At 36.5% G+C, this 26461-nt stretch overlaps 1 protein-coding gene, 1 long non-coding RNA gene and 1 pseudogene across 9 annotated transcripts; 1 reads left to right on the forward strand and 2 right to left on the reverse strand.

Moving 5' to 3' along the window:
* Positions 1-956: 956 nt before the first annotated feature.
* Positions 957-18132, reverse strand: LOC109000748 (endoplasmic reticulum-Golgi intermediate compartment protein 3). 8 transcript variants are annotated; one of them, XM_035694662.1, is made up of 14 exons: positions 18025-18132; positions 17850-17887; positions 17689-17763; positions 16111-16204; positions 15925-16007; positions 15009-15084; positions 14851-14918; positions 13208-13292; positions 12293-12396; positions 12079-12162; positions 10051-10197; positions 2054-2162; positions 1693-1812; positions 957-1349 (listed from the first exon to the last, which is right to left on the reverse strand). In XM_035694662.1, the coding sequence occupies exons 4-14, from the start codon at positions 16196-16198 to the stop codon at positions 1276-1278; spliced, it is 1038 nt and encodes a 345-aa protein (XP_035550555.1). In that variant the 5' UTR covers positions 16199-16204; positions 17689-17763; positions 17850-17887; positions 18025-18132; the 3' UTR covers positions 957-1275. The 8 variants fall into 8 exon arrangements, with proteins under 8 accessions (XP_035550555.1, XP_018833275.1, XP_018833274.1 ...); XM_018977730.2 differs by having other exon boundaries at positions 12293-12408; XM_018977729.2 differs by having other exon boundaries at positions 12293-12408; positions 16111-16253.
* Positions 18133-18431: 299 nt separating this feature from the next.
* LOC109000729 lies at positions 18432-19190 on the reverse strand (annotated as a pseudogene).
* Positions 19191-24427: 5237 nt separating this feature from the next.
* Positions 24428-25347, forward strand: LOC109000749. The gene is made up of 4 exons (XR_001997765.2): positions 24428-24503; positions 24975-24999; positions 25093-25125; positions 25231-25347. It is a non-coding gene; the product is annotated as an uncharacterized LOC109000749 (long non-coding RNA).
* Positions 25348-26461: the final 1114 nt, after the last annotated feature.

Consider the following 26461-nt stretch of genomic DNA (forward strand, 5'->3'; position numbering starts at 1 on the left):
CCATCGACGACGTATGTTAAGAAGGAGAAGCAGCCGCAGCAGCAGAGGTCACCGCGGTTCGCAAAGGACTAGGATGGGCTGAACTGCTTCGAGACTCTCATCTCTTATTAGGCAAACTGTAGTTTGCAAGAAAGCCTTCTGAAGAGAAAAGGGTTTCGTCCGTAGCGTCTTTTTGCTGCATAGAGAGAGAGAGAGAGAGAGAGAGAGAGCGAGGCTAGGGTTTGTGCTGGAGAGAGAGAGAGTGAGAGGGGGCGGGGCAGCAAGGCTAGGGTTTGTGTTGGATAGAAAGAGAGAGGGGGAGGGTTTGATCAGTTTCGTCTGCTTAAAAGCGGGTTGGACATCACTCAACACACATCTAATTTTAATCCGATTTTATGCGAGCTAATCGGATCGATTTTGTTGGGTTTTTGCACAGGCCTAATCACAAAAACTTCTTGGTAAGACGAATTCTACTTTGTACATATTTGAAATTGCAATAAAAAATATAACTTATAACTTTAAAGCTTATAGCTTAAGTAATAAATTCTACTATTAAAAAATTATTTACTATTTGATAACTATATGTTTAAAGCACTTTCAAACATATTACATTTATTTGGAAACAAATTTAAAAAATATTTTCTGAGGTAAAAATGACATAAGAGATCTTTTGATTTCTTAAAAAATACGATCATATCTTTAAAAGTTTGATAGTTGTAATTATCTAAAAGTTCTAATATTTTCATCTATTAACAATCTTTTTAAAATTAGAACTACATTCCACATTATCCAAAAAAGTACATAAAACATACTTTTTATCTTATTTGAGATTAAAAAGTGTTTTAATATCTAACACACAAATAACTTAATTTTTCTATTAAAGAACTTTTAAGACTATTTTAAGAACTTTCTAAGACTCACAACACAATCCCAAATAGGCCCTTGGGCATTAAGCAGGATAGTCTTGAAGCCGATAATGAAACTTTTTTAAGGTTTATATATGTAAGTATGCATGCATGCTATATAAATGATACCAAATACCTGCGAGGCTGTGAAAAACTTAAAAAATTTCCCCTGGAGCTGCAATGCTATTGATACCAAATAATTAGAGATACAAACAGATGACAATGTCAATGTCATTACAATCATTTCTCACACAAGCAGTGTTGAGTTTAACTCTTGCCTTCTGCATTTTTCATCGAAGATCAGATGCTGAACTAGGGAAACTCACCATCTTAATTGCATCAGGAATTCCTTGATGCCATGTGAAGATGATGGGTATTTTAAACCCCAACTTTACCGAAATACACTCCTAGCTTTAGGTTTAGTCAGAGCCTCAAGAAGCCTGTACATCCAACGGTCTAGCATTCCTGTGATGTAACAGAGAGAGATTCGTACAGAGAAAAACAATAGAAGTGAGACGTAAGTCACGTAACACGCTAGTAGGGAAAAATAAAGAAGAAGAGAAAAGGCCCTCCCAAACGCAAGGAAATGTAAAGAGACTTGCAGCAGGAACTTTCAACTTCAAATAGCCTAGACTTCAAAAGGTCAGCTTATTGGAACTCCAGTGAGTGGGAAAAATTGAAGCTTATTTGAAGTGCCATATGATGACCATGATATTCTAATTATTTGAGACGGACTTCCATCCAGATTTAGGGGCCTCTTGTTTTCCAAATGATGATCTGGTGTAAATCAAACAAAACAGACACAAACCTGTTAAAGCAAAGGTACCGCCTAGTACAGCACATAGTCGGGTGATGAGGTGCAGAAAACTGCGACGTTCTTCTCTGATGGTCACAGTAATAGGCGACAAATCATACAAAAAGTAGACAGCTGCATATAATGAATGATGGGGATGATAAACAGTATCAAGAGGAAAAGGGCATAAGTTGTATAAATTAAAGAGAAATGTTATACATCATCCTTTTAACTATCATCCCTCCATCATCTTTTAATATGGCATCAAATGATTAGAAAAATATTTTTCATCCTTTACTTATGTTCCAATAATTTGATACCACTAGGATGATGAGAGGATGACAAATATCATTTTTCCTAAATTAAATATACCAACCTGGCCATGTCCTATCAAACTCTTTCATGGGGGAGAAGTATTCCGTGACAGAGAATTGGTTGGTTGGTAAAACTTCTTTTGAGATATATCTATATTCAGTAGGAACAATCTGCATCACAAGGAAAACTATTGTTCAAATGGAATTGAAAGGAAAGGCAATATCATTTACTAAGATATTAAAATAAGATTTTGTTTGGGGGTTCTTCTGGCCATGTCATGCCAAAAGCACAGAGGATGCAGCCAGTGTAGGAGGTGAGGATGGATGGGTGGGATCTCATCCATCCATATGAGAGAGAGTGGAGAAACCCTTGCTACACAAACGTGGGAGTCTTTGTAGGCTGAAGTATACATGTGCCGCAAAGAGGAATATGTACAGCATTCGATATTAAACAGGCCCTTGTCCAATAGTTAAAGCAAAATAAATGCTTATTTAGAAGAAGGTAAAGATACAAAAAAGTGATGTAGGTTTAGCCCATAAAATCTATGGCAGCAGTCCAGGATACGAGAGTTCTGATATATATATATATATATATAAATTGTTTGAGGTCCTCCAACAAAATTTCGCAATCTTCAAAGATTCTATCATTCCTTTCTTTCCATATGCACCACATTAGGTAGGTAAGAACTATCAGCCACACAGTTGCAATGTGCGAGTGGCCACCTAAACCTCTGGTAAAATAACCTCTGCACTACTCTTCTTGGAATGGCACAAGCCAAATCAATCCTACTAAAACATTGCACTTTGTAGTCTCTCAATGAAGGAGAAGATCAACAAACTCATCATTCCTCTTACTAGGGTTGTAAATAAATAAGACCACCCGACAAGCCACTCAAGATTGGCTCAATCAAGCTCGATTTCGACCTGATTTGTTTATTAATTGAGCCATTCGTGAATACAAAATTATGATTGATTATCAAACAATGCAACTCATATAAAACTCAGTTCCACTCATATAAGCTCGTATAAATTAGAATAACTTCGTAATTATTATTTTTATAGCATTATCTCTATATTTTTTTTTGGGTAAGAATATTCTCTCTATAATTATAATGAATATATTTTAGATATTTATAGAAATGAGAGGAAGTCACATTCCTAATACTAATAAATACAATCATTGACATATGTATATATAAACTTTATAAAAATATTAGAAAAAATTCTATGTTTGTTTGTCAAATTTTGTAAATAGAATTATAAAATGCAATATAAATAGTCTATTTTATTTAAATGAAGCTACTTGCGAATATGCTCGAACTCACTCTAATATTAAACAGGCTGCATGAACATAAAATGCAACTTAAAGAAAAGCTGGAGCTCGACTCGTGTTCGAATAAAAATTAAACAAACAAGGCTTGACCACCCACTACTTGCTCAAACTCGACTCGTATACACCCCTACCTTTTACACTTACACCACCAATGGATCACCATAATGTCTCTTCCTTAAATTTTCCATGGAAGATGTCGTCCAACCAAAAAATACAGCTCTCCAGGGAACCTTTGTCCACCAAATATTCTTCCAGGGAAATGGTTTATTATCATGATCAATAAGGGTAACATAGAAGAAACGAACACTGAACTTTCCTCTTTTGGACGGATCCCAAAGAATCTTGTCTTCGCCTTCCCTTCTCAATCTAGTGGAATACAACAGATTGAAAAAGTCACTAAACGCATCCTCCAATCTTGAGCTGTTCTGATGAACTTTTACTCTGCCGAAGCTTTCTTGTTATGAGCAATGCTATAAACATTGGGAAAAACATTCTAGAGGGCACTATCACCACACCAAAAATTGTGCCAAAATTTGATCCTGAATCCCTCTCCCACTTCAAAGCTGATATTGTTAGAAAACTATCTGAAAACTTGCCTTATATTCTTCCATATTCCGACCCCATGAGGCCCATAGACCTCCCCAGAACACCACCTGCACACAAGCATCCATACTTGGAATCCACTATAGCTCTCCATAAAGGCCTCTCTTCGATTTTGGTAACATCAAACCCATTTCCACAACAACGCACAATTAAACTTTCGAGTATATTCTGAAACCCCTGTCTACTCATAGAAATTGGAGAACATATCTTGGCCCAACTCACCAAGTGATATTTTGCCTCATCCCCAGGACCCCCAGAGGAAATCCCATTGCAGCTTCTTGATTTGGTTAGCCAGACCACAGGGAGCGGAAAGAGAGACATAAAATATGTAGCAAGTTTGATATAGCACCTTTGGATGAATACATAAGCTTGCATCCAGCCAACCGTTGCTCTGTCTTCTCAATAACTCCATCCCAAATTGATTTTTCCTTTAAAGAGGCTCCTAAAGGGAGGCCAAGATACTTCCTTGGTAAGAAAGACACCTTATACTCCAAAATATCCGCCAATCTCGTCACATTATCAACATGGCCCACCAGAACTAATTTTGATTTATCCAAATTCATCTTCAATCCAGAGGCTGCTTCAAAGCATAGGAATAAAACACGCAAACACCGAAGGTGGTTTAGGTTAGCCTCACAAAACACCAAGGCATCATATACATACAAAAGATGACACATTGATCACACCTGGATTTCCATTCCCCACAGAAAAACTGAAATAAGATCCCCATCAGTAGCCACAGATAACATTCTGCCGAAAGCCTCCCTCACTATGATAAAGGGCAAAGGAGACATGGGATCTCCTTGTCGTAATCCACATGCTGCTAAAAAACCAGAAGGAGATCCATTCACTAACACAGAAAAGTTCACCACAGATATACAATGCGCAATCCAAGATCACCATTTTTCCCCAAAGCCACGTATTCTCAGTAAGTACAAAAGAAAATCCCAGCTAACATGATCGTATGCATTCTCAATGTCCACTTTGCATAGTATCCTGGGATCCCCAGATCTAGGCCTTCTTTCCAAGCATTCATTGGCAATAAGGACAAAGTCTAAAATTTGACTACCTTTGACAAAGGCATTTGTGGCTTCGAGATTATCATTTCAACCACCAGACAATCTATTGGCATGAACCTTAGATATGATTTTATAAGTCCTGCTCACTAAACTTACAAGGTTGTAATTTTCTACATCCATCGCCCCTGGTTTTTCAGTATAAAGAGCAATAAAGGTATAATTCATGCATCTTTCAAAATTTCGGTCACATGAAAGCCATGAAACACTGATGATCCCTTCTTTAATCACAACCCAGCAATCTTCAAAAAAGCCATATGGAAACCATCCAAGTTAAGAGCCTAATCTCTAGTCAAAGCTTTCACTAAGTTACGAACCTCCGTCTCTTCAAAAGGCCTCTCAAGCCATGCTACCTTCTACTCCCCAATTGTTTTTAATAGATACTATCAATTGCATCAAAAGCTAATCCATCAAGCCAAGGTCTCCAAGCAGAATGTTCAGAAAGTAAACTTTAATAAAACTGCACGATATGATTTCCAATCATTTCTGATTCAGAAGAGATTGAGCCATTATTTAACATCTCAATGGAATTATATAACTGGTTCAAATTAACCATGTGATGAAAAGACTTAGTGCACCCATCGCATTATAACCCTTGACTTCTGCCTCTAAAATATTTCCTCCAATAATGTTGCCCTCTTCAAGTCATAAATAACTGGATTTTTCCTCATCTTCTCTTCAACACACAAGTCTCTTGTTTCTTCTACACTATCAAACGCTTATAACTCATCCATAATAGACTTTACCTGGTATTCAACATTGCCAAAAGATTGTTGGTTCCACTGCTTTAAGCCCCCTTTTAAAGCTTTGAGTGTTTAGCATGTAACTTAGATAGCCTTGAAAATGATAGGGCAACCACACTGTCTTACCATATCTGCAAATCCCTATCTTTAGCCACATATTCTCAAATTTGAAATATATCTCTTACCACAATGAATACCTCCGCAATCCCAAAGAAGTGAAAAATGGTCCAAACAAATACGAGGAAATCTCTTTTGGCCCAAATCAGGGTGATGAGCCTCCTAATCTGGAGAAACAAGGAATCTATCGATTCTAGACCAAGATAGGGAGTCCCCCAGCCAATTCCTTTTTTTGATTGGTACCGAGCATCTGAAAATAGCGTCCCGACTACTCTCGGGGGGGTACACAGGCCCTCGGCATCAAACCAGCCAACTCCTTCCACAATAATAATGAGATCACAACTAGGGCCTGTAAACTACCGTGAATGCCCAATGAAAGCCATCATCAATATTCACAAAAGATATAGCAATTGTGTATTCCCCCACGCACTCCTCTACTTTCTCCACCACCGCATGGATCACATCTAGACAAATAGAGCCTGATGTTTCCTCCCACCCGATGCCCCTCTTGAAGCTAAATAAAGCCAATCCAATTGTTGACAACCCCACAAACATTGAATGCACGTTCTTGAGGCTTCCAACTTTGTCTGCTGTAGGCAAATAATATCTACCTTCCATTATCAAAAGATGGTTTTAATTCTGAGACACTCATTTACATCAAGGACCCTGACATTTCAAAAAAGTAATTTCAGCCTCATAAATAAACATTCTTCAACCTCCCCTGGTCTCCACTGCGACTACAGCTACCACCTTTAGTGACGTAATTGATAGACCAAGCTAGTCTTTTCAATTCTCTATTCTTCTTCATGCCTTGGATGGGAGTGGAGGCTAGCCCCCTACAAGAATGGCCTGCTTCACTTGTCCTTAGTAAAGCCATAACCTGATTTCAGATCCCTCACATGATAGCCCCACACAATGTTGAATTCCCATGGCTTCTTGAATTGCCCAATTGACTCCCCCACTGAAGGAATGGCCTTAGGATGAATTGAATCATAGTTGAAGTGTTTATTTTCCAGTCCTCCTAATTTGCCTTTGCCTGATGGTCCATCAAACTGTAGCATTTAAAACACAATACTGGACAAATCAACATGAGTTGACTTATTTATCCATGAGGCTCCCCAATTCAAAACAAATTGGAATCATAAAGAATGGGGCATCCAAACTGTACGTAATCATTTGTAACTACAAATGCATTTTTTGACCCCCATCTGGGAATAGTACAAAGGTGCATCACCTTGGAATTGCCTAAATAAGGAAATGAAGTTCTTTCAAACTTCAACATCTAAGAACCACAAGCTACTAGAAGCTGGAATTTCACTTTTCAAAGGCTGCCAACCGTATAGAGAATCTACAATGGGACTTATTGTGGAGTGGATCAGGGGAAGAGTTCAAATTTCACTTGGTTAATTGGTCACTTGTATGTACTCCACTGTGGGTGGGGGATTCGTAACTTGAAGAAATTCAACCAAGCCCTGTTGGGTAAATGGTTGTGGAGGTACTAAAACAAAAGGGGGGCTCTATGGAATTCCGTTATAGATTCACAGTTTGGGGAGGCTTGGGGAAGATGGTGCTCGAATAAGGTATGTGGCACATGGGGTGGGTTTGTGAAAATACATTAGGAGACACTAGGAGATCTTCTGAAGACATGAACATATTGTGGTGGGTAATGGTTAGGGCTGGGCTCCAATTCCGACAAAAGTCAGAGCTGAAGTAGGGCTCCAACTCCAACTCCGACTCCAATCAGAGCTTTGGAGTCGGAATCAGAGCTCCACTCAAAGTTGGGCTTGGGCAGAAATATGCAAATGCACTGATCTGATATTCTTCTTCTTCTTCCAAATCTGCAGAACCTTAGAAACTCAAATCCCATTTCAAAAATATATTAAAAGTAAAAGGCTAGGAACATTAAGAAGAAAGAACCAACTGCAAGTCTACACCCAACTGAAAATACATTAGTTCAAATCCATTTGCTCAAGCTCCAGTGTCGCTCAAGCTCCAAGCCGAAATCAATCCAATTTCGTATATTTTCGTCAGTCCGCATTCGGTGGTATCAAGAAGAAGAAAGAAGAAGAAATCTTTGGGCAGTATCGAGAAGAAGAAAGAAGAGGAAGAGATGGGAGAACAAAATGAGTAGGGTTAGGGTTAGTTAAAAGGAAAAAGATGAATACATAGGAAGAATTAAACGATGTTGTTTACTTCGACTCCGAACTCCTAACTTTCCGACTTCGTTAACTTAGAGCTGGAGCAGACATCAGCTGGAGTTGGAGGCAGCGAAAGTTTTGTCCAGCCCTAGTGACGGCTCTCGTGTTAGATTTTGGTATACGTAGCCTCCAAGACACCTTCCCTGCCATATTTGAGTTCGCACGAGAAAAGGATGCATCGATAGCCGATTTTTTGGTCTTTTCTAGTAGTTCCCCTCAATGAAATGTAGAATTCATTAGGGCAGCCCAACACTGAGATGGAGACTATCACAGAGTTCTATGAGACATTGTATTCTGTAAGCATGGCAGAGGGTACCACAGATAAGATGAGCTAGAGCCCCTCCAAGAGAGGTAAATTCACGGTCAGATCGTTTTACCCAGTTCTAACTAGCCCTAAAATGACCATGTTCAAATGGAAGAACATATGGCATATGAAAGCTCCTTCAAAAACAGCTTTTTTTATGGACATCTTTGGACAAGATCCTCACCATAGATAATTTAAGAAAACATCAGGTAATGGTGTTGGACTGGTGTTGTATATGTAAGAAGAATGGTGAATTAGTAGATCATCTGTTTTTACACTGCAAGGTGGCCAAGACCATGTGGAATGATTTTTTCGTGAGAATTGGATTCTTATGAGTCATGCCTCTTAGATTAGTGGATTTCCTTGCAAGCTAGAGAGGCCTCCGAGGCAACTTACAAGTTGTAGCAATCTAGAAAAAGGTTCCTATATACATGTGTTGGTACATTTGGTAGGAGGGAAATGATAGAAGCTTTGAAGGTCGTGAGAGAACAATGGATGAGCTTAAAGCTTTCTTTTTTAAAACTTGTTCTTATGGGTAGGGGCTACTGTTTGTAATGGGCTAAATGTCCATGATATACTCTTTTCAATTGTAAACTCTAATTACGTTATTCTCATGTATACTCCATGTATACTTGGGTTTTGCCTACTTCTATAATTAAAATTTCTTGATTATCTAAAAAAAAAACTAGAAGCTGGAACTAGGAAGGGATAACTAGACCACAAGAAGTTGCAGTTAAAATTTTGGACCACTCTTTTTCTGGACCGGACCAATTGCCCCCAAGGACCGGACCGAACCATTAGCTATCGGTCTGATTCGGTCCATATGAATTAAAAATATTTTCTCTTTTCTTTTTTTGCTAAATAAATTAATACAAAAAATTAATTAAATTAGTAAAATTAAAATTAAGTGAGCTCTTTAATATGGATTATGTAACTAACACATTAAAAAATAATTAATTATATCTATATTTATGATTACTAACTTAGTACTTTAGTAGAGTATGTATCTACAGATAATAAAATATATTATCATATGATTTATCGTATGATATATTAGTTAATTAATACAATATATTATTTTACATTTTATGTGGACAATGGTGATAAATTAGAGAAAATAACATAATTAACTTATACAATTACTATATAAAATGGTCCGGTCCAAAAAAACACACCTTTGGACCGAACCGAACTGAACCGAATTTTGGAGACACCATGGACCGAGACAAGTAGGGGTGAATTCGGTCCCGTCCAGTCCGGTCTGGTCTATTTTTCTAGTCTGGACCGAAAAATTTTCACCCCTAAGCATATCACAATTAAAACCAAGTACTTTTCCTACCTCATCTGACTACAACGTTCAAATAATACGACTTATCCAACAAAAAACGAATACATACCACAAATTCTACAAACAATATATATAGCAGTGACCATCAAGACAGAAATTGAATTTCTACTACATTATCCTTATAGTAGACATTCTTATAAGCACATTTTTTATAATATATTTTTTCCATTCACTTTTCTGTTTGTCGATTAAAAAATGAGACATCAATAACTTGATCCTCTGAACAAAAAAAATTCTGATTGATAGGCCTTAACCCAAGCGTATCTAGAAAAGGCTGCGAGTGAGATCTAGACCACAGATTTACATGCTACTCAATATAAAGCCTATGGATTCATACCTTTATGTAATATTTGAATGTTCCACTTGTGTCATGCAATACACGTACTGTCCCATCAAGTGGATTGTGAATTCCCGGATATTTTGGGCCAAATGACAAATCATGAATAATGTGGCTGACGTTCACATTATTAGATCCTTCAAAAATCTGTCAAGAATAAAAAGAAAAGAATAGGCACCTGATATGTAGAAGATGAAAAAACAATTAAAGTAGGAGTTGTCAATGTGACTTGAGCAGATACTCCAAATAAGCTGTTTTAGGAAAAGCCAGCTAAAAAAAAACCAATCCAGAAGATGCAATGCTATTAAGAAACAGATGTGGGGCCAGTTTTGGAACATATACAGTGGACACTTGGCTTCAAATATATTACTATTTTCTTGCAAAATATCCAAGCATAGCCAATCAGCCAATGGTTTCAGTGTGTGAAAGTTTTCGTGCTGATCTTCTTATAGGTCATCACTCCCTGCTGGTCCCACCTAAGCGGGGTTCTTGGAGGGGTGACAAATCCTACCCTGTAAATGTTTTGCACAAAGTGAACATCTCAAAATTCAAACCAAACTCAACAATTTTCCATTGATAGCCCAAGACTTTGTCGTTGCACCAGAGAATTGACCCCTTTTAATTTACGAATAATGCTACCATGCCGCCCCATTTTGCCCCCTCATTTCGACCGCTCATGCATTTAATTTTTTTTTTTACATTTTTTTCTTTTACTTACTAATTAAGGAAGGGACTATTAGTGTATTGGTATTTTTTTTATATTTTTTAAAAATGTTTAAAAATATTAAAAAAATATGAATAAGAAAAATTAAAAAAGGAAATTTTGCCTAGGGGGCATGCCCGGCGGTCACTGCTGGGCAGCACTCTTAATTTATATACCAAAAAAGGTATTTAGGTCATCAATCATTAAAAGCATTTCTCGTTTAAAAAAACAGCCATTTTTTGGGTAATCGACATAAGAACTCGTGAAACCAACAACAAAGAAAAGAGTGACATATCTTTATAGTAGAAAACACAGGAATGCGCACAGATTATTTTACCTTTTTTATTAATAACCAGCAGAATAGGGTATATTTGGCTAAGAGAAATTTTTAAAAATTTTGAGAATTTTTTTAGGTGTATTGTTTAGTGGGTTTTGTGAAAGTAGATATGAGAACTTGAATAATTTTTTAAATAAGTTTTGTATTGGGGTTTGTAGAAGTGGATAGATAGAGTTAAAAAGTTGTTTGAATATAATTTGTTAATTGTATTTGTTTTTATTTTTTGTCAAAAATGATTAATTTTTGTGTTTTATACTTTTTACGAAAATCTAGGCAAATGATTGGATCAACAGTTGAAAAAATCATTTTTAAAAGAAAAAATTGAAATATGTTTGGACTGAAGTTGAAAATATTTTTAAAAAAATGTTAACCAAACATAGTCTTAGATCCCAAGAACATTAAACTGCTGTTAGTATCCAGCAGAACGAGAAACATAAAAGAATTAACATATAGCTGCTAAATAATAAAAGATGTTTTCTGCAAAATTAGAACAAAAACATGAATAATCAATCTGTTTGCAGGACATTTATGGTAACATTTAGATATTTGTTACCTGCAGAGTTGACATTTTCTAGAAGTATTTTCAAGCTAAAAACGTGTGACCAAATCATGCAGTCCTGTAGAAAGTTCAGGATGTTGACAAAGATTCCAATATTCCTTCACTGTTTGAACCTCAAGTTTAGAGCTTCATTAGTCATATACATTTTATTGTCTGAAACTTGCAGACATTATTATAAGTAAATACAAAAATAACACTTCGTTACTTCATTATATATCAAACAATTATAACTCTAAATTCTAAGCAGCCATATAATTTCACAAGCCCACCCATGAACAGGAGAGTATATATCCCCATAACCTTACTTCTGCAATTTCTGACCAGAAAAACAAAATTTAGTGCAGTGAAAGTTAGACACTCCATTTGGCATATTCCAATGTATTATGGAATCACAATCCCACAGAGAATAGAGGTGAAATGTCAACTGACCATTTGGGCAACATAAATGTTTAAGCCATGAACTGAAATGTGAAAATTTCCAGCAACCCTTTGGACATCTAAGACACCATAAACCTGAAAAATAAAGTAGAATAATATACTGCGTGTTTCTTTTTTTATTTTTATTTTTTTGGTAAACATAATTTTCAAGCTAATGGAGTAGCCAGTAACCATAATCGCTGAGAATTTAAACAAAAAAGAATACCTGGCATCCTTCTCCATGTGCCAACGCTTGCTTCACTTTCTTGACCATATTTTCTGCTGCTTGATCAAAACCGTGAATTTTTTGATCCGAATCCTCATGCTGATCTTTATCACCATCTAGTCAAAGTTTTTTTATTATTATATATTCAGCATTTTACCATCTTAGCACCTAAAGTATCCAAAAGGTGTAAAGAAAAAGCACAATATCCCAGTCCCACATTAGGAATATGGATAACCCACATGGAGTGGGGTATATGTTATGAAGGCAGTCATGTGACTTACGAGAAGAAAATGAGCTTTATCAATCATTCTGGAGGGCTTCAAATTGACAAGTATTTTTTCTGCATAGCACACAAATGTAGCTAACGCTTTCCCTGGATAGTTACATATGGTATCAAAGCCATCTAGTAAGGTCAATCATGTGATATTGAAGCACTGAATGACATGACCTTGACAAGGAAATCAGGAATTTGAAATGGGCACTTTGTAACACCCCAGTCCCACGGGGAATATGGAATAGTTAGAGTAGAGGATGGCTTATAAAGGTATTCATGTGTGCTAAGTCTCACATTGGCTACTTACTCAGTGAAACTGAGCTTTATATGTAATTCTAGTAAAGTTTCAAATTTCCCAGTCTTTTTAGCTTTTTTATAAGTATTAAGATAAATTTCCTAGTCTCTTTAGTTTTATAACGCAGATGTGGCAAGCGCTTTCCCCTAGGTAGTTGCAAAAAGTAAAAAGATGAATCCATCACTGCCTTTTTCCTTTTTTCTTTTTTTCTTTTTTTTTTTGTTCTCTCAGCAATAATAAGACAGTAAAACAGAGATAAGTTCCAAGTGGATAAATAAAAACTTGTCAAAGTCTACGTTACATGAAGTTTAGACCAAAAAATATATGTGCGCACTAAGGCATTTACCATGCTTGTGCGCTGTGTGTTCCTTTTCCACAAGATCAGACAGATACTCAGTGCCGATAATATGCCCATCACTATTCAAGCGCAGCTGCAGAAATTCTAAATTTGTTAGCAGGATAGTATAAGATGTATTTATTCAAGTACACACACACAAGGTATGTGCTTGAAAATAACTATTACAGGTGGGTGTGGAATTAAAGTTTTATTAGCAGGAAGGTATAAGATGCATTTTTAACTATTTGCTCAGATATATGCCCACACAAAGACACACACACAAGAAGGTATCAAAAACTACATATCTAAATCATCACCAACTTCCAGAAAAGTCACAGATATTTAATTTTTCCCAACAGTTTAACAAAAGATTTGATGCTAAGACAAACAGTAATTCATAGATTTTCAAAATCTCTCCTGAAAAACCTGCCAACTTTGGTTCCATATGGGAAACTCATTTAGCACAAGCTCTACAATGATTTTCAAATCTTGATGAGATTAAACTGGGCCATTTCTATGGTTTGTAGTTCAGCTGCTTCAACCACTGAATTTCACCAGGCACCAAATGTTTTTCTTTTTTTTTGTTATTTTCTTTTACTAGTTTTCCAGTTGTAACATCCCGAACTTTTTGAGCTTTTTTTTTTATAATTAATAAGAGAATTTTATTACCAAGAATAGGCAAATCCTAAGTACACAAGAAGTATACAAGAGGAAATACCTACATTCACACTAGAAACAGAAAAAGACTAAAGCAAAACAAGAAAATTATCCCCATTCAATACAAGAGCCTTAGCCCAACAACTCAAGGTACTAAAGAAAGACTCCCTAAGTTCTCCCATTGAGCATTATCTATCTTCAAAGCACCTCCCATTCCTCTCCAACCATAAGCACCACATCAAGCAGAATCTTCTTCCATATGGCAGCAATACGTTGTCTCCCCTCAAAACCTTTCCGACATGCAAGAAGATCCACCACTTGCTTAGGCATCACCCAATCAATACCCGTCCTACCAAAACTCTCATTCCACAAAGTCTTCGCCACCTCACAATGAAGAAAAAGATGGTTAATAGATTCACCATCTTTCATGCACATGAAGCACCAATCTACTACACACATTCCATGCTTTCTTAAGTTATCCGTGGTCAGAATTTTACCAAGAGACACCAACCAACAGAAAAACGCCACCTAACTCTCCAAATGCTTTTCCAGGGGTAATCATAGACACGATGAAAAGTTAGCGCCCTATAAAAGGAGCTAACCGAAAATCTGGAATTTCCTGCATTAACCCACAGCAAACTCAAGGTATCTTGTGAATCATCTCTGTTTTTTTTTTTTTTAGGATAGATGAATAAAACTCAATGCCTACTTGGATTAAAACCACGAACTAAGCCACTATCCTTATTTATGGCGAGAGGAGTTGCCAATTAATCCAAAGAAAATTGGTCATGAAATCATTAAACATTGCAACCAAGCTTGCAAAACCCATTTAATATTGTCTAAAACGTATCCTGTATCAAATTTTGATTTTGGATAAAGTAATCAATTCATAACAACTGTGACGGACAGAACCATAGTACGCAGGAAGTGACACATACACTGTGTTGACTTTAATAAGAGAAGAACAATCTTTTGAAAGTAGGAGATTGTCTTACTTTCCATATGTTAGTATCAAGATCAACTTCGTGCTTTCCTGACATGTCAATCGCGTCAATGCTAACAACTGTAAGTAGAAAGCCAGCATTTAGAGATGGAAAACGAATAATCTGTGAACAAACTGCCATTTACTCAAGGCAAAAGACGAAATTCTGACCATCACATGGTAAAGATGGAAATGTCATATTTATGTGGATTGGAAGAGTTTCTCCACGTTTCAAATCAACTGACATCTGTGAAAAACAATAAACATCATCAATTGACCCATATGCTTATAAAACATTTCAGTCACACCAAAAGGATCACTTGTCTAATTACTTAGTAAACTCATGTGGCCCAAAATATAGAAGTGGTCTAGAGATCACAGTAATTGATCCTTTTGAAAATACCTTAACAGCCCAATATTGGAAAAAAAATATTTGAGATAATGGAGTTAGTTGACTCAGGAAGCCTATTGTCCAATATTGGGTCAAGTAACCTTCAGTTTTGCACCTTAATTTTCACAGAACCTAATGTGCTTAATGTTGTAACTCCCTCATGAACATCTGTTTTCCAAGTTATGCATATTTACACTTAAGGCCTGGTTTGAATGGTGAGATGAGATTATCTATGAATAGTCGTGAAATGGCTTGTGAATTATAGTAAAACAGTTTGAGTTAATATGTTTTATGGAGTTTTGAGAGATGAGAGAGAAAAAATTAAATAAAAATATGATAAAGTTAAAATATTATTATAATATTATCTTGTTTTGAGATTTGAAAAAGTTGAATTATTTTTTGTGTTTTGTTTAAAAGTTTGAAAAAGTTGTAATGATTAGATGAAAAAGTTGAAAATTTGAAATAGAAAAGCGTATGTGTTTGTAGCATTTGGATATTGAGGTGAGATGAGATGAGTTTGGAGGATTTTGCTATCCAACCCAGGTCTAACTATCACCGTTGATTCAACTTAATTTTCCCTTTCTTAGCTGGCCCCAGGAAGTTTATGGACCAAGGGCAAGTCATTCAAAAACCTGATGAGATGAAATAAAGATTAAAAGAAAGATAAATAGGCAAATAAATAAATATAACATGTACCTGATGAATGGTATAGGTGGTAATGTAATATCGCAGCTCGTGCAGGAACAATATTGCCATTATCACTAGTCCAAAAACGGAGACTGAAAAAGTATAAGAGTGAAAAGCAAAGAAGAAAAAACAATCAGCTTACCATTACAATCAGAAACCCTTAATATAAAAAAGAAAAAAATGAGAGTTCATCACCAAGTGCGCCAGATTGAGTTTTCTGCAGCAAGTGGTCCTCTGCACGAGGAAATGCATCGAGGCTCTTTATAGCTTGTTTCACACCCATCTAAACCTTTTGTATCTCAGTGCCAAAGATAAAATGTTTAGAAATTAAATAACACCTATTTCAATTACAAACAAAAACTGAGTTTCAGTTACTGCTCAAGATTTATCGGCTCGGCTATCTTGTGCTAATTAAAATTCAGACTTTCTATAAATAAACTATGATTGGTGTTTGATCAAACCCAAGCGGGAAGATCCATTTCATATGCAATATCTACTTCACAGGGGGAAATTGGGTATGATAGCAAAATTGTTATGCCCTGTACCCAGAGGATTAGGGAGTCAGTTCGTGCCACTTAAAATCAAATTCCAACTACACAAGTATAGGCTCCAAATGACATGGGGAAAGACTCTCTACAACATGTAAAACTCATTTATTCCAAAATCACGTTCTTCCAAATAGACGAAGTTGGACTACTCCAATGTATAAAATAAGGAAACTCCACAAAGTCTCAAATAAATGCATCATTATTTCAAAATAATTTTGAAAAGAAAATAAAAATTTTCCAGAATAAAATCCTCTAATAGTCTCTTGTACCCTTTGGAACTTATTCCAATCTTTTTTTATAAGTAGGAACTTAGGCACAAGCATACCAAAACAACATTAGAAATTCAAATAAAGACCATGTTTACCCCCGTGGCAGAGTTGTGCATATCTGCATTTAGCCAAGCAGAAAATAAATCACTTTCTCACCAAAGTAAGTGCACTCAAAACAAAGGTCATGCTTACCCCATGGCAGGATTGTGCATATCTACGGTTAGCCAAGCAGAAAATAAATCATTTTTGTCACCAAAGTGAGTGCACTCAAAACAAAGGTCTTGCTTACCCTATAGCAAGATTGTGCATATTTGCAGATAGACATGCAGAACATAAATCACTTTGTCACTGCACTCAAAACAAAGGTCATGTTTACCACGTGATAGGATTGTGCATACATGTGGTTCGCCAAGCAGAAAATAAATCACTTTGTCACCAAAGCGAGAACACTCAAACAAAGACCATGTTTACCCCCTGGTAGGGTTGAGCATTCTGCAAACAGCCGAGCAGAACATAAATCACTTTGTCACCAAAGTGAATGCACTCAAACAGAGCCCATGTTTACCCTGTGGTAGGGTAGTGCATTATGAAGATAGCCAAGCAGAACATAAATCTCTTTGTCACCAAAGTGATTGCACTATGAACAAAGGCTATATTTACCCCGTGGCAGGGTAGTGCATTCTGTAGATAGTCACTTTATCACCAGAGGGCAGACACAGGACCCTCCAAACATCAACCAACCATGAAATCACTCGATCTACGTATTCTAACATGCTAACAGAGACAACCTTATCACCAGAGTGCAGACAGAGGACCCTCCAAACATCAACCAACCATGAAATCACTCGATCTACATATTCTCACATGCTAACAGAGACAACGGAACCTCCAGTAGGCACCAAACGTATAAGTCACGGAAATTACAGCGCGATTACGAGGCTAACGCTCGAGGGTACCTTAATCAAATCTCGTTGCGGTGGCCTGGTGGATTCGAGAGCGAGGCGGGGCTGTCTAGGAACGTTCAAGATGCCCTGTGACATAGAAAACGAGGTTAAAAACCGAGTTCGAGATGGTGAGGAAAACTCATGGAGAGGGAGAGAAAAAAACCGCAACATACCCTGGTGGCGTGGGGCGGCGCGCTGGCTCCGGGGAGATCTATACCGGAACGGGGAGATCGACAGAGAGTTAGGGCGAGAGAACGCGAGAGGGCGAGAGGGCGAGAGAGAACGAGAGAGAGAGAGAGAGAGAGAGAGAGAGAGAGAGAGAGAGAGAGAGATGGGCGGAGTGCTTACCAGCGTCGAAAGCCAGGAGAGGGACGCGGCGTCGATAACGTCCCACGGGAAACGAGAAAAATGCAGGGGCCCTGAGCGTAGGGAGAGAGGAAGCATCGGACTGGGGGAAGAAATAAGAGAAGGTGCCTTTCCGACCAAACGGTGCGTTTCGCATCTTCTTTTTTTTTTTTTTTTTCTTTTTCTTTTTCATACCGAGCGGGCCAGGCCTTCCTGAGTTGGGCCGGGTATTACAAAATTGGATAACTAACTTTATTTAATCAGAAATTGGGGTTAAAACATTTTGTTAAGATGTTATGAGATATTTATAAATAGTAATATGATAATTTATGAAAGAAAAAAATTAGATGCAACCAGCCTGTGCACACACTGGATAATCGCCATGTAATTTAATGAAATACATAGTTTCACTAAGAAGTTAGGCTTGTTGGACTTCTCCTTGAACTTCCTTCCTTGGTAAAAATATATGTAATATTACTCTGAATGGTAAAATGTTGTGTCAAAGCAGCTTTAGTTGCCCAATTGGAAACACCAGTGAATGATTGTGATAGGCTCCCCAAGCAAACTACAAACACGAAATCTGAAGGAAACAAGGGAGAAACCAAGTCCGTCAACATTCCAAGATCATTCATAAGATTTGCAATTAAACGCCACATTTGGGCATTGCTATCCAAGTTTGAGCCTTAATAGAATGTGAATAAAATGCCTCCAAGTATTCCAGTTAGGTCCCTCAAAAACTACTTAAATGTGGCACCAATTACAGTCGCGGATTTCTCACCAACTCCAATAGCACTAAGAAGAGCTTGTGTCGAGAGCATGGCCCGAATGTATGTTGAAAGGCCCTGCAATGAATCCCAGACTTGAAAAGTTACATAATCTGGAGTTACATTGTTAGGAAAACCCTCAGGTACAAATGCTTGGAGAAACCGTCTCCTAACATGGTGGAATCGGCCACCAGACCTTTGAATGAAGAGAGAAGGGGAAGCGGTAATGGTGGCAGTTCTGGAGAGCTTGATAAAAGAAGAACTATTCCATTCTTCTAAGATGACCTCTGGCCATATTTTGAATAGTATTTAGATTTACAAGGGATGAACTACTATGTGGATAAAGAGGATGAACAATAATTGGGTTTATAGAGCAAAAAAGATGTGCAAACTTGTATTGCCCATGTTAGCTATTATCAATTACTATTTACAAGCTGGCATTAATATACTATTTTTTTATTGTAAGACTCATTATAATTATAAAAAAATAAAATACAAATACTTATTATATTAGTTGGTTTTTATATTAGTAGTATGTTGGATGTGTTAATATACGAATTTAGATATAAACTTTTCTTGTAAGTGTACAGATTTATACAAAAACAATAATCTCTAATAATGTAGATTGGATAAAGTTTTTTTTTTTTAAATAAAGATGCTTTATTAATATAATTAGGAATCATTTCCACATCTAACACAACATCCCAGTGATGAATAGCATCTTGAGTAGGGTAGTGTGCAGCTTCATTTGCTAGCCTATTTGTATGATGAATAGATCATTGAGCAAACGACTTGAGTAGCAACTATGTATCTTCCAAGAGCAGGCCAACTGGGCTCATATCATGGCTATCTTTCTACAAGTATTGAACCACTTGCAAAGAATCATCTTCTAGCATCACCCTTTTAATCCTCATATCCTTACAAAAATTCATAGCCACTTGCAGTGCAACAACTTCAGCCATGAAATAATTAGCAATTAAGGGCTTTGAGTCACGACAACATCCAATTACATGGCCACTGGTATCTCTTATAATCACTCCAATGCCTACCCTTCCTCTAGATTGAGCACATGATTCATCCCAATTCATTTTAAATCAGTCAGAAGGTGGCTTAGTCCAAGCATATCTCTGAGCAGCAGTAACACCTGGTGATAACTTCCTCTCTTGAGCCATCTGGAACAAATAGTAATCCTCTGTAGCTTTGGTTATAAGGAATCTAGGATGATGAAACTCTTTGCCATGAAGAACATAATTCCTTCTAAACCAAATTAATTTTGTAAGAGCATTCACATTGGTCTATGCATCTCCATATACAAAGTCATATTTGTATAATATGAGCCTAAGTTTCTTTATATTGGCTTATACATCTCTAAATATTTAGCTAGTTATGAACAAGATTTATGTAAATTTGGAGATCAACTATTCACTCCCAAAAACATATTTTATTCATTTTTTCTCTCCTCCCTTTCTTGAGAAATTTGTATTGTAATGATCTTGAAGAAATTGGTATTTTAATGAATTTGTATTGTAATTAATTTATATTGTATTTGTATTGTAATGAATTTGTATCGTAATGTATTTTTATTGTATTTCCATGTTAATATGTGTTGTTTATGAGCACATGGGATTCATTTTTTGTGTATATAAATTTGATGTATTTTCTTTTTATAAGAATTTGATGTATTTTATTATATATGGAATTGCTAAATTTGGATGCATGAAATTGTATTAATATATGTACTAGATGCTATGAAATTGTATTTAGGCAAAAAATTAATAATAATAAAATAATAATATTTTATTATTATTTTGTCTCAAATATGCATAAGCCAATATGAGAGTTTTGCTTAAATGATAAAGTGGATATGTAAAAGATGTGATTTCACATATACATAAGCATAGACCAATACTAATGCTCTAATCATAGTAAATCATGTTCAATTCTTCCTTACTCAATTTTTGTACTAATTCTTTTCAAATTTCTGCAAAACTATAACTTTAATTCGACGTCCCTTATCACTCCCACCCTATGCTTAAAAAGATTGTTCCATATAAGTGTTTGTTAAATTATTGGTTTAAATTGGGAGGTAGGGCCAAGCTAAATTGTAACCCACTTTCACATGATGGCATTGGAAGCTTTGTTACTTTTTTTTTATTATTTTTTATTTATTTTCAGTTGTTAATGTTACCAAGTTAATGCTATGAATTTTATGCTCTTCCTATGGGCCATATTGGCAACAACATTAGCTCAGTGATTACAATCTCCGGTTGGCATTAGATTAGACCCACCACAATGTATATTATTCTCCCAAGGAAGATTTCTTCTTTCTTTCTGTTTTTTTTTTTTTTTTTTTTCTTTCTTCGGGTTGAATATGCCATAATAATTATAATCTTTAATTCTTTAGTACTCAGTTTTCCACTTCTTCTAGATGAGCAAAAGTCACGAGTAGTCCATCAAACTCCAATCAGCAATGTCTTATGTTCCCATGGGCTTTTTAAGAAAATTACCAAAACAAGAGTACGGTAAGGGTACCACTACCATTTATGTATGAAAGAAAAGAGATATAATAGAGTGGCTCCTAAAATATTTGATTGCATGTCCTCCAAAAAAATTCATACAAAAAACAATGAAGATTATTAGATTTAGTTCATGTGTATACCCTCTAGAAGTTTATAAGCCAGCATATGCCTTGCACAAAAATGAATAGAACTCGACACTAATATATTTTTTATTATTGACTTCAATCAATAGCAATATAGCAGACATATATGGTTTTGCAATAAGTTTACAAGACAATATTTCACAACAATTAACCAACCCTTCAGTTTTACTCATCACTTTGCAACTACTAGCTAGTAGTAACAACCTACATAATTGGTAAAAGTGGCAATGACACCTTGCGCACTTGGTTGGCAAACAAAAAGGAAACGATGATATATATCCCCCTTCTACTTAAAAGAGCCTATCTCGTTTTGAACAGTATGAACAGTATTCATGAATAGTAATGAACAGTTACATTTTCCTCTCTCGCGTATGTCCCTCTACATCCTCACAACAATTACCAAAAACACCACACAACACCAAACAACACCACACAACAGAGAAAGGGAGCTATGTCGTGGCTACTAGAGGTGGCATACGGCCGGCATCGTGGTGGTTCTACGGTAGTGGATCTGGGATCCTGTGAAGAGAAAGGGCAGGAGAGGAGCTGGGGCTTTAGCTGGAATAGTTGCAATTAAGGAGGAAACAAGATGAATAGTTAACGAAGCGGATTGAACGAGGATATCCATTTAAAGATTCGAAGATGGTTTTAATATGATTTTTAAATGTAAAACAAAAGGAAAAAAGAAAAATAGAGCGAGTGAAAATTTGACAAACAACCATCTAAAATCCTGAACACATCATTGGGGAAAAAGCAGAGAGAAATTAGAATGCATATATCGAAATCAAATTATTACCTAACCAGAACCAACGATGATATTGTGGATAGGAATGAAGATCAGCTTCACGAAGAAACTGACAAATCCCATCACAATGAAACCGATCGCCATACGGAATGCCACCTTCGTGAATTCTCCAACGCCAAAAAAGTAAGACTGTAAATTCAGAACCCGATCCACCACACAGATCTAAACGAAATCATGAAATTACCTTCGTGCGTGTAGAGGGACTGCGTGCGTGGGGTTAGGGAGGAGCTACTGGTGGTGGGTTCCATGGAAATGATCCATGGCATGAGGGGAACTCAGTGGTGGTGCTTGGTGGAGCTGTGCTGAGCTGCAGTGGCTCAATGGTGGAGAACCCGTGTGTCGAGACCCATTTTGGGTTGCTCGCGTGCAGCTGAGGGAGGAGCTGCCAAGGGGCTTCAATGGTGGGGTTTGGTCGCCGGCATGAGGGGCAGTCACTAAGGTGGTCGGTGACGCCGCAGCGTGGCGCACGGCGGCGCTAGGTTGCTTGAGGGGAAAAAGGAAAAGTGAGGGGAAAATGAGGTTTTAAATCCCAGTCGTTCATGTTGAATCTTCAGATTTGATCTAATGGTGGAGGTTTAAACATTATTTAAACTAACTTAAAATAGATATTTAAAATATAAATACCATATCATACTCTTAAAATCAACTTTAATTTATAAAATATTAATCTTTCATGAATTTTTGCTAAATATTTTTAAGAAAGTAAAACCATATAAATAATTAGAATTTTTAACATAATTTAAATCTCATAATATTATTAATTAAGTTAAAAAAAGAAGAAGGGAGAGCATGAACAAAGAGGGTGGATTAGCTTCATACAAGTTCACTACATCTTCTGCATAGTTGAAGGTCACATGATATGTATGCATTGATCTTTACCTTTAAATATGGTTAATTTGTAGAGCTGAAACTTCCATCCAGCTTTAACATTATTTTCAACAATTTTATTTTTTTAGACACATCATTTTCAATTAGACAAATGGACAAACGGAATCTAATGGAAATTCTTGTTTTAACGGAACTACAATAATTTCTGTTAAGTTTCCGTTTGATACTCTCTCTCGATTAAACCATACCTCTCTCGACAGAAACCATAGCATCTCTTGACAAAAACCAGACCCTCTCTCCTTAGAAACTCGCTCGTCCGAATCCAGCTGGGGGAATGGGAGCTTCAGCTTCTTCTTCCTCTTCCTCTCCTCCCTCTCCCCGCCAGCCCTTCGTCTTCTGTGGTTTTGTTGAGTTTTTTTTTTTTTTCTTTTTTTTTTTTTTTCAGGTTTTTGGCCGAATAAAGGGGGTAGGCGTTTCGAGCTCCTCCGGTGACTATCATTCGACACGCACACTACCGGGAGAAGCCTCATCCACCGATCTTGCGGTCGACTGGATTCGAAGCCAATCGGAGCGGCGCATTGTGCGACGTGCCGTTTAAATGAAACGCGTGGGGTTCCCAAACCACCGTGATTCATCTTTGTTTGTATCAGTGCTGTGTGGGTATGGTTTTTGTTGATTCTATTTCTTTTCACTCTGTGGGATGTGAATTTGAAGGATTTTTTTTTCATGTTTCGTGTGGATTTTTTTATTTCATTTTTTTGCTTGTTGGGTATTTGTTCTCCATTTTTTTTGGATGTGAATCTGCTTGTTGGATTTTTATTCGCCGGTATGGACCATTTTTTGGAATCTGAAGGATGTTTTGATTTCTTTTTTCCCATTTTGTGTGGATTTTTTTTATTTCATTTTTATGCTTGTTGGGTTTTTGTTCCTCCAACCGGCACCAAAGACTTTCAATCTTTTTAATGACATTATTCTCCTCCCTGATGGCCAGATTGTGTATCAGGGTCCCCATGAGCAAGTTCTTGAGTTTGAATTGGTGTTTATAATTGATTAACTGTCTCCTAGGACAATGCATGTTGTGTCTGGTTATTTGCAATTTTGAAGTGTGCATTTTTCTTTCTTTTTTTCTGATAAAAAATTGAGAAGCGTGCATTTTCTCAGTCTATTATGGTCAAATGTGAAGTGCTCAATGAACCTTGATGGGGAAAAAGATTTGGGACAAGAATTTATGGTTTATAATTGATTAACTATCTCGTATAATTTTAATTGTCTTACTGTCATTGAATTCTTGTTTATGATGGATGATTTCATCGTTATATTTTATTCTCTAGTTGTGAAATTGCAGTATTTTGATGGATATGGGTATCATGGGACATCGTTTGAGCAGACATACCGATGTTTCCCCGCATCCTTTATTGAGAAGGTTGGAATGTCTTCATCTTGTATCAATTCAGACTACTAATATGCTTTTGAGATAACTTACAAAATGGTTGAGCTTTGTTGAAACTCTTCAGTGTCATAGTAATTCATTATAGAGCAAATAAATTCATGCTAAAGTCGTCCTTTGATGATCTCGAAAGGCTTGCTTGACTTTTTCATTGGGAGGTTTTCAATCTTTTCAGTAGAGAATTATATGCACTTGGTCTGCACCATTAGATCATATGTGTTCAAGGTTGATAACTTTCATTAGTAGCATAGCTAATTCTAGGTTTCAGGCTTTTTTAGCCTTTTCATTTTTAGTTAGACAACCAATTTGGTCATTTATGTTTTGGCCCCGAGGACTCTCTCTCTCTCTCTCTCTCTCTCTCTCTCTCATTTTGGAAGCTAACATTCTTCTTTTTCTCAAATTTTCTGTTGTTTATAATCCTGATTATTTTTGGGATATTTTCTGCAGCCGCAAATCGAAAGCGGTGATAAAAGTAAGTTTTTCAAATTCATCCCATTTGCTATGATTGGATTTTAGTTTTATGCGTCTTATTCTTGATATATATTTGTAAAAATCTTTGTTTCAGTTATAATGCCCCCTTCAGCTCTGGACCGCCTAGGTTAGTTCGTCTAATTTAACCTCTAATATGTAGTCTTATACTTGCGCTTAATGTAGTTTGTACTCAAGATATCAACAATGCTAAATGTGAATAAAAAACTTGCAGCATCTTTACATATTGATTATCCAATGTTGTTTGAACTTCGGAATGATGTTGCTGAGCGGATTTCTCATTGTGGGGTTCTTGAGTTCATTGCAGAAGAAGGCATGATCTATATGCCTTAATTGGGTGGGGATTCAAAATCGTTTTCTGTTATTTGCTTGGTAAATTTACTATTAAAGATGTTTTATGTCATATTTTTATTCCTTTTATGTTTGTATTATTTCTATATAGATGATGGAGAACATGCTCTTACAAGAGGGGGATATTATTCGTGTAAAAAATGACTCTTCCAAAGGGAACCTATGTCAAGTTGCAACCCCACACAAAGGACTTTTTGGATATCTCTAACCCAAAAGCTATGTGAGTTGCTGAGTTTTTTGTTATATGATATTAGTTAGTGCATATTTGGTATTTTGAGTCTGCTGTACTTTTTTTTGGGCAAAGAAAGGGATTCATGCAGTTGATCTGATTGATTATGATTGTATGCATCCATCATGCCTTGTCCTGGTTTTGACACATTTATGATATTCCGTATTTTGATAGCTCAATTACTATTCTGAGCTAAAAGGCCCACTACCAATTCTTTATGGAAGAACAGAGTTAAAATGAAGGGCCCTTGTAAGCTAGAAGAAAAATATAAACAACTTATTAAAATAATAATACATGCTACTTTATTGGTCTCTCCTTGTCATGCCCAACCCTTGTTCCACAGTGTGATATGCATGTGGTCTATCCATGTAGCCTATATGCATGCACTGATTCTACTTGCAGAGCAGAAAAAGTAGACAAAAAATATAAAAATGTTGAACTGACACATCTGGCAAAATATAAAGGATAAAAATAATAAACCCAAATAAAAAGCATACAACGAAAAAGCATGAAAGTGGTGGACTGACAGAACTGTCAAAACTTAAAGGAGAAAAATAATAAACCCAAAATAACCTAATACTTAATGGATAAAGATGTGAAAAACTGCAAAACTGACTAAAGGATTAGAAAAAGTAGACATACAACCGAGACAGATAAAAGGATAAGAAAAAGTAGACATACAACTTGCAGACTGATGGATAAAGATGTGAAAAACTGCACCGATTACATGTGGAATTTGTGTGGGTATGTGTCATTTTGGGTTTTTGGCACCTCTCTCGTATAAAATACATGTGTACTCAGGTATGCCCATTTATGTTCTCTACTTTGATGCTCTAAAGTTGATGATTGTGCTTATGTAAGCACC

The sequence above is a fragment of the Juglans regia genome, chromosome 10 (assembly GCF_001411555.2).
Source record: "Juglans regia cultivar Chandler chromosome 10, Walnut 2.0, whole genome shotgun sequence".
NCBI lineage: Eukaryota > Viridiplantae > Streptophyta > Magnoliopsida > Fagales > Juglandaceae > Juglans > Juglans regia.